Genomic DNA, 9,094 nt, shown 5'->3' on the forward strand with positions numbered 1-9,094 from the left:
GTTATGTGCACATCTATCAGTGTGAGTTTATTTGATTTATTGGTGTAGTTTCAATCGATGGATAAGCACATAAAAGAACAGTTCACAGTTATATAAGAGTTCTGCAGAAATGGAGAGAAGAAATGAATCATCACTTTCACTGATTATTATGTTTTTGGAGAGGCTTTGCTCACACTGTGAAGAACACGATATACTGACTGGATGATAAAAATGTTTCAATTCAAACAAACACTTTAAACTCTGGTATTTGGAGTTTCCAAGCACTGAATCAATATCGCTGCTCCTGAAATCAAAACTATGGACTTTGAGGACAGCAGCGCTGTTTTTTTTTGCAGCTGAATAATCATTGACAGAGACGCAGCTTAAAAGACATAACAGGGGACAGACGCACAACACAATTTGTCTCTTCAAAGGTTCATCATGAGGATTGAGGTTGCTCTCCAGCTGGGCTTCTGTAGCCTGTGTCTAACCCTGACGCTTCTTGGAGGAGGAATGTACGTATAGTTACTATTTAATTTACACAACAGCAAGGATCTTGTTTTTATTAAGGATTTGGTGCTAGAAAAAAAAGTTGCATCATTTAATATGTGTATTTCAGGGGAGTGGATCTTCCTGATCCACCACCAGTTGACTGTCGTTATAGCCGCTGGTCAGAGTGGAGTTCATGTGATCCTTGCACGAAAATCAGAGTGAGTCCATTAAAACTGTAGTCAGTGACTACAAAACTCAACTTTCAACTTAGGCTAATCACAATACAGTACTAGGGAGCTTGTGACAAACTGTGCTACCTTTAAATCCCATATTTAAAGGTATTTAATTAAAGATTAATATATTAAACTAGTTCATTAGTTTAAATGGACTGGAAAGCTGAAGAAAACATTGTTGATACTGCATTTTCCCTGTGCCCTTCAGATTGTCCATACATAAAGTGTGGCATTTAAATGTTCTTTTAAGGTTTTATGTAAGGTCTGTGAAAATCAGCCTTAAAAGGCACAAAATAAAGGTAATATATATATGTTACACAGTTTGGCAAAAGAGCCTTAAACTTCAAACCCTTTTTTTCTCAACTTGTTTCACTGCTCTCTGCCTTTGTAAAAAAAAAAAAATGCTCAACAAAGTCTGATATCATTTGTGATCCTCAGGCGCGTTCTCGGAGTGTAGAAGTGTTTGGCCAGTTTAATGGTGAGTCGTGCCATGATTCAGTGGGGGACAGGCAGGCCTGTATGACGGATGCTCCATGCGAGCTACCGCCTCCACCTGAATGCTCCGCCTCAGAGTTCCAGTGCGAGTCAGGTACTTCAGCTTCTTTAAAGTCACCTAGAGTGCCTTTCTCTTTATTAGAGCCTCATCAGCCAAACTCCCATCTCTACACAGGTTCTTGCATCAAGAAGAGATTAGAGTGCAACGGGGACTATGACTGCGAGGACGGATCAGATGAGGACTGTGAGCCTCTGCGTAAACCCTGTACTTCGCAAGTCCAGGATAGCAATGAACAAGGCAGGACAGCAGGATACGGGTAAGACGGAGTTATTAAAGATCCAGATCAGTTGAGAGTCAATATATGAAAGTAAAATCAAAATATTGTCACAGTGGAGAGCACTGACGTCATGTCTGAAGCTGAAATATGAAGCTAGAGCCAGGAGACAATTAGCTTAGCTAGTCACAGCTTTAATTATTAGTGCCCAAGCACGAAAGTGCCAAGGGCCCAATGGTGTTGTAGGGATACTCCTGTGGAAGACTAGTGGTGTAGAATGTTAACAATTTTGGTTTGTTTAGAAGTGGAATATGACATTTTTTACCAAAAATGATGCTGAAAATTAATATTGTACAATTATGAACAATATGCCAACAATAATATTATGCCTCACATGGGGCACCATTATGTAGGGATTTGGCTGTAACTGGTTTTGGTTATTAGCAAAATTAATTAATAAATAATAATAGAATTATTAATATTAATAAAGATTATCAATAAACATTAATAATAAACGGGGCACCACCCTGGAATCAGGGACCAATAACCAAAACGTTAATATAGTCTCATTATATATGCTAAACTATCAATTTGGAACGTTGATTAATAATTAAATTAATAACTATAACCAAAATAGATACTAAAGGTTGAAGGATATCAGAGTTCTTGACATAGCAGAGGTTGGCATTATTCACTCTTGTACAACATTAAAGAGACAAGCATGTATATTCCACAAACATTTATTTACAAGATAATAAAGGTTTTAAACACAATATTAATCTAACTAAATAACTAAACTAAACAAACCAAACAAAGTGTGTGTGTGTGTGTGTGTGTGTGTGTGTGTGCGTGCGTGCGTGCGTGCGTGCGTGTGTGAGTGAGAGAGAGAGAGAGTGAGAGAGAGAGACAAGATGGCTTCTTGTCTCAAGATGTCTGCCTACAGACAAATAGCGAGCACTGTAATACTACAAAGATAGCGGGATCAAAGATGGCCGCCAGCATGTCACCACATGACCTCTTTGTTCTTCGGAGCACATGTGCTCATGAAGGACAGGAAGGGGGTGGGGGGGTGATGTGGGGGTTAAGATTATCTGAAGCTGTATGTTTATGTTTAACTAATTCACAGTTTATGTATGTGATCTTAATGTGTGTTAGATATGCAGTGGGTTAGAAAAGATGGTTAGTTTGCATGCAAGACCTTGTCTATGTGAAGCATAAACTAAACACATCAGATGTGGCGGAGCCACCTACCCAAATATCAAATACAGATAAATCACCACAGTCAAACTCAATGAATAACATTAAACCAAATCAATACAAGTACATTCTAGAAATCAAAGTTGAACAGTCTTGCTCAGCCATGTGCGATTGCTAATGCTAAGGTAAGCCCAGTACGTTACCAATCCATGGAAGAGAAGGGTTTGTAATTCCATGGGTTGAAGTTGTGGTTCCAAGTCAAAGATGTCGTCTTTGCTATGCTCCAATCAAGTTCTTGCTTGAAGTTAGTTGGTCAAAGGCAGGCTCTCGCGTCGTCTGCCTTTTTGGTTCCTTGTGTTCTTAGGCTGTTTCCTAACGGGCCATAGATCAGAAGCAGAACTGCTTTGCAGCTTCTGGAGAGTAGCAGCTCACCTCAAGCAGGTCAGGAGGTGAGGAGATGAAGAGCAGAAAAAAGAGAAACAAAGAGTTTCCTCTGGTTTTGTTCTGGGTGATTTTCACACCTCTGTGTGAAATGCTACAGTAGCCAATGGCAGCTGAGCTGAGTCCAGGGTCAAGGATCATGTTACTGAGTTCATGTGGTCACTTGTCACCAGCCATTTTGCTGGGTCCCTACAGTGTCCCTGGCACTAAGTGCAAGGAAACCTATTGTTTTTGTAAAGATTATTATTATTATTATTATTTTCCTGCTGCAGAATTGCATTTTTGAGGGGCTTGGGTTGCACGAAAATCCAGAAAATTGGCACACGCTTAAGAACTGGTGAAAATGCATAGTTGTACAGTGATTGGTTCATGTGTGTTTAGCGAGCTCCATAGCGCCCCCTAATGCATGGGAGGCCTTATATGGAACAAAGTTGCTCTGAAATTCAAGAACTTTGATACCCACATTGCTCTAAAGACTGGAAGCAGGGAGAAACAGCTACAGCCTGACTCTGTCCAAAGGTAAAGAATGTTTCCCAAAATGTCAAACTATACCTTTAAGTACAATTAATAGAACCTGTACATTAGTATTATAATCGAGTACTTGTCTAACGTTAGAATTTCAGCTATAATTAAGCATAACAGTCTTAACTGTGTCCCTGCACCAGAATCAACATCTTGGGTGCAGAGCCTCGGATGAACCCCTTCAACAATGATTACTTCAATGGGAGGTGTGATCGAGTGATGAATCCAAACTCCGGGAAGCACGACAGGCTTCCCTGGAACGTTGGTAGTTTCAGATATGAGGTTAGCCAAAATCATTTCTCCTATTTTATCCTGTAGAAGCATTCACTATGTGTATGTGCATTTGATGATGAATACACAGTATGTCAGTGAAGATTCTGTCTTCCCTTAACGCTCCCCGTCTTTCCAGACTTTAGCGGAAGAAACCAGCTCCAAAGAAATCTATGAAGACACACACAGCCTCCTGAGGGAGATGCTGAGAGAGATGAGTGTTAAAGTTGATGTTGGACTTTCCTTCAAATTCAAACCAAGTGAGGAGTCCATGTCCAACAAGTCTTCAAAGGTGGATTTAGATTACCAATTAGAGAAGAAAACAATGATCAAGAATATCTCAGAGTACTCCACCATCAAGGTAAATGTCAGACAGGGACAAGTAATCACATTACAATTTAGAAGTAGTTCATAAGCTAAGACAACATCCATCTGTACTTACTAATACTTCTCGCCTGCACTAACAGAACAAGAGCTTTATGCGGGTGAAGGGCCGAGTGCAGCTGAGCACCTACAAGATGCGCTCCCGTGATCTCCAAATGGCCGATGAATTCTTGGAGCATGTCAAATCTTTGCCTGTGCAGTATGAGAAGGGGATTTATTTCGCCTTCCTGGAGGACTACGGAACTCACTACACCAAAAATGGGAAGACTGGCGGCGAATATGAGTTGATCTATGTTCTCAACCAGGACACCATCAAGGCAAGAAGTATGTGTACCCCAGCAAGCCTGTCTTTTCAAACTACTTGATCTGAAGTTGATGTTCTCAAGTCACAATGTAGACTAAATTGAAAAGTGAAAAGTGCTCATCCTCTACACTTCCTGATTCTTGCAGATCTCACAGAGAGAAAGATTCAAGAATGCATCACATTAGGCATCACGGCAGACTTTGGCAAGAGTTTGGACAAGGGACACGTGAACCATACCGGCTGTGATAATGTAACAAACAAAAACCAAGGTGGGCTCTCCCAATTTTATCTGATCACACTGAGACTGAGGAAAGCTTATAAAGTCAATATTGGTGCAGATTTTTCAAGTCTATCTTAATACAATACAATACTCACATACGTTGAAAGGGTTATTCGTTGCCCAAATCATTCCTCTTGCCCATACTGGCCATAAACCGATTCCTTCGTAGCACGACTACAATGTAAGACATTGGGGACAAAATCCTCGGCCCTTTTTTCATGCAACATTTCATTCTATAGTTCAAATAAAGCTAATATGAGGCCTCAGCAATCTGAGTTTGCCAAATTGAGTGGGTATCTTTGTCCAGCGGAGGTGGATGGGTACAACAAACACAGGGCTTTCATCCAGGAGACCGCTGTTCGTGTCCCGTGTCTTACGTTTCACTTTTACGTTACAATCAGCTATTAAGTTTGTGTCCCGTGTTCAGAACGTCAAGTCACATTTGCACTGTAAAAACGTAGTAGTTTTAAGCAAAACCATGTTGTTTTTTCATAAACCTAACTAAGTGGTTTTGTTGCCTAAACCTAAGCAAGTGTTTTTGTTTGATTCCCAACATTAAGCAGGCGTTTACTGCGACGGAAAAAGTGATGCCGAGGGGTCTGACACAGCGTCAGTATGTGACGAGTTGGGATGAGAACGTGTTGGGTTGTCACATGTAGGTTTAGTCACGTTGTTTCTCCTGGCAATGCAACTACCGAGACGTATCCCTCCGCCGGCAGCTCAGCATGGAAAAGAATTTTGAATGAAAAAGATTGTAACTTTGAGAGACTGTATTAAGACAAAATCCAAACATAACTTCTCCTTTCTTATGAGTACATTATGCGCAGATACTGTGATGTGTATGAGTAAGGGTTTACAGTAACTGTGGAAAGCCACTAAATGTTTCCCTCTGTTGCTACACAGTTGATATTCACGGAAAAGCAGCAGTGGACAAGGTGATGACATCAGTCAAAGGAGGCACTGTAGAAAGTGCCGTTACAATGCGGGCTAAACTGAATAAGGAAGGAGTGATGGACATCGCTACCTATCAGAACTGGGCCCGGACCATCGCTGATGTCCCTGCGCTGCTCAGCAGTGAGGTAGCTATGGCAGATTGGTGAACCACATCTTGATAGGTGTCATGCTATGATGACAATGTTTTTAGCAATGCTAGCAGCGTGGCAATGTCAGTCTACCACCAGATTGTCACATAGGAAATGTTAAACTACCGTACCAGAGACTTAAAATTATTGTACGTGAGTCATAACCACGATAACAAGTAGTCTTAAGTGTGTCATTTTACAAAACACGTATTTAAACAACTTTTTGACACACCTAGAAATCTATCCACATCGCTTTATTTAAAAACACAAGCTGACGAAGGTTGTCCATATATCCATCAGTCTGACAATGTGTATAATAGCCAAAATATCTTATTCAGCATTGAGTTGCATTTAGCTCCATCCTCTCGTGTTACTTCTGGTTGCAAAAACCAACATGGCGACGGCCAAAATGCCGAACTCAAGGCTTCAAAACGGCAGTCCACAAACAAATGGGTGACGTCCCTGGGTCTACGTCCACTTCTGATATATATTATCTATGGTGCTAACAAACTAAAGATGGTGAACGTGGTAAACATTATACCTGCTAAACATCAACATATTGGCATGTGCCCATAAGTACATCCTCACAGAGCTGCTAGCATAGTTGTAGACTCTTGTTATAAGACACAAGGCAAATAAAAGATGCAATATCATTTCATATATATAATATCATATTCCAGCAAGTGAAATGGTCCTCATATTCTGTTTTTTTCTGGCAGCCTGAGCCCATCTATAACTTAGTTCCATTGGCTATGCCAGACGCTAACGCCAGGATAGCCAACCTGAGGCGGGCCACCGCGGACTACGTGGCAGAGTACAACGGGTGCAAGTGTAATCCTTGTCAAAACGGAGGCACTCTAGCTCTGATGGATGGGAACTGTATGTGCCTGTGCCCTCACCTGTATGAAGGCATGGCCTGCCAGAATTACAAGGGTGATAACGCTAAACACCCAGGTAAGAGTACATACAGCATCCCAATATACTAACAAGGCCATTCATATCACTTTAGGTCATTTTTATTGGTGTTAATTTTGACAATGTTTTGCAGGTACCAGACCTACTGTCAATCAGGAAGGTAACTGGTCGTGCTGGTCTAGCTGGTCCAGCTGTAGCGGAGGGAAACACACCAGGACACGCGGCTGTAACACAGCTGGGCTCCTTGGAGCTGTGTGCAGAGGAGACACCAGCAGTGAAGAACACTGCTAAACAGATGCATGACCATTTATCAATCTCCCCCCTCTCTCTGACATGTCTAAAAGATAGAAATCTAAAGATGTTTCTGTCTTTACATGCTTAGTCAGGAGAACAGAGCCATCTTCAGGTTGGTAATAGATAATGCAGGTCATAAAATTACACTTTGTTTTGTTTTTTTGATGTTTGTTGTCATTTAAATGTATATAGTTTGAGATCAACTGTAAATGTAAATAGATTTAGTAGAAAATAAGCTCTGTGAAACATAAAGGATCCATCAGCACACAAGTCTTCTGGGTTTTAGTACAAATGGAACAACTTTAATGAACATTAAAAGCTACAAAAGATGAATAAAGTATAACGTGTATCATTTTAATATAGATGAAGGTGCCACAGTCCTCCTCTGTAAACTGTACACTTTGATGTTTGAAGTAAATCAACACCATCATTTAAGTGCCTGAACCCTGTAAGTTCTTTTCATTTGCCGCAACTTAAAAGGTTATATTGATAAAATTTTTATCTAGATAAATAATGTTAGTTCATTTGTTGAATGTTTGAAAATAAACTTCTGGCCATATCGTACACATTGCACCTTTAATAAGTCTTACATTTAGATCCAAAAGAGCTTTGACTACAAACAACACAGTGTCTGAGTTAAAATAGTGCTGGCTGAAGTATGTATTAATGGGCTAATAACTCATCTTTAAAAGCATGAACACATTCCAGCTGGCCGTGCTGTGCAAATGAGAACCAGATGAGTCGAAGCAGAGAACTGACATATAGGACAACTAGAGTTTAAGGTGTTGGACATAAACACGACGTAAAGGAAGACATTATTATGTGCATTTTTATTTATTTTTTATTTACGGCTCCTGAAACCGCTTTCACATGAACTCATAAATGTTATGATGATTTTCCATACTTGCGTAATTTGGGAACCGGAGCCAGTTTTTTTTTTGTGGGAGACGCTTCAGTGAATTTGGAAGTCTTCAAGTGGAAACAAAAGCAGAACCATTATACAGTGTTTTTTTCCACACAAGGCCAATGCAAATTGTACGGGGGTGGGGGGGGGGGACGACTCATTAAATACAAACTAAGTATATCTGCCTTAAATGAACTGAATTTCTGTGATGTTAACATATGATGGGGCAAATCATTCAAATTACTATAAACAAGTCCAATGACAGCAAGAACTTGAAATGAAGATGAAAATACAATCTATATGGGGGCATGTGTTGGATTTAACAGCCAGTTTGTGAAATAGTCACAAAATTTAATGTATTGATTTGTGTACATAGACATAGAATTTCACATTTTGTTTTTGATGGTCAGCGCGAAATCAGTTTGTATGTAATCCACTTAATTCTGAACCAGGAAGTCAAAAAACACAGGAGACCGGTGTTCCTGTCCCTTGTGAAATCCATTATTTTAACCCAAACTAAGTAGTTTTTGTCACGTAACTTACGTACTTAAGTTACACCACTTCTAGTGTTTTTTAAAACCCAAACTGTGATCTTTTCCTAACCCTAACTAAGTAGTTTGTTTCCTAACCCTAATCAAGTCGATCTTTTCCTAAACCTAACTAAGTAGTTTGTTTCCTAACCTTAACCAAGTTGATCTTTTCCTCAACCTAAGTAGTTTTATTTTGAAAAGACTGAGCGGATATTGACACATGCGTCACATGTTACTGGAAATACGTAGGAAAACACACAAGAAATAAGTTGTTGAAAGTCGTGCTGAGCGTTCGTGACTATTTCAACTGCCGTGAGACTGTTTTGGATTTACATGGAGAGACAAATATCAAATAATAGACCTTTTGAGATGTCACAGTAGGAAAATCACAGTTGTTACTATATATTTGCTGAGAAAAGGGTCTATTAAAATCATTACCACTGGGTTATTGCTTTCATGCTTGCAGATTTGCTTCGACAGTGGGCAGAAAGGATGAC

General features: G+C 40.0%; 1 protein-coding gene across 2 annotated transcripts; it reads left to right on the forward strand.

Annotated features, from left to right (window-relative positions):
- The first annotated feature begins 343 nt into the window (after positions 1-343).
- LOC119478558 (complement component C9-like) lies at positions 344-7,492 on the forward strand. Of its 2 annotated transcripts, XM_037753388.1 has the most exons (11): positions 344-494; positions 599-689; positions 1,143-1,293; positions 1,375-1,516; positions 3,778-3,916; positions 4,044-4,265; positions 4,372-4,612; positions 4,739-4,861; positions 5,776-5,951; positions 6,674-6,908; positions 7,003-7,492. In XM_037753388.1, exons 1-11 carry the CDS (start codon positions 421-423, stop codon positions 7,158-7,160), a joined length of 1,752 nt encoding a protein of 583 aa, XP_037609316.1. In that variant the 5' UTR covers positions 344-420; the 3' UTR covers positions 7,161-7,492. The 2 variants fall into 2 exon arrangements, with proteins under 2 accessions (XP_037609316.1, XP_037609317.1); XM_037753389.1 differs by lacking the exons at positions 344-494; positions 599-689; positions 1,143-1,293; positions 1,375-1,516 and adding an exon at positions 3,504-3,631.
- The last annotated feature ends 1,602 nt before the right edge of the window (positions 7,493-9,094 follow it).

This window comes from Sebastes umbrosus, chromosome 19, assembly GCF_015220745.1.
Source record: "Sebastes umbrosus isolate fSebUmb1 chromosome 19, fSebUmb1.pri, whole genome shotgun sequence".
Taxonomy (NCBI): Eukaryota; Metazoa; Chordata; class Actinopteri; order Perciformes; family Sebastidae; genus Sebastes; species Sebastes umbrosus.

Bases quoted from the DNA above. Each gene is read 5' to 3' on its own strand.
- LOC119478558 (XM_037753388.1), top strand. From the start codon at position 421: ATGAGGATTGAGGTTGCTCTCCAGCTGGGCTTCTGTAGCCTGTGTCTA. The intron at 690-1,142 runs GTGAGTCCATTA...TGTGATCCTCAG, and splicing joins ATCCTTGCACGAAAATCAGA to GCGCGTTCTCGGAGTGTAGA. The intron at 5,952-6,673 runs GTAGCTATGGCA...TTTTTCTGGCAG, and splicing joins CTGCGCTGCTCAGCAGTGAG to CCTGAGCCCATCTATAACTT.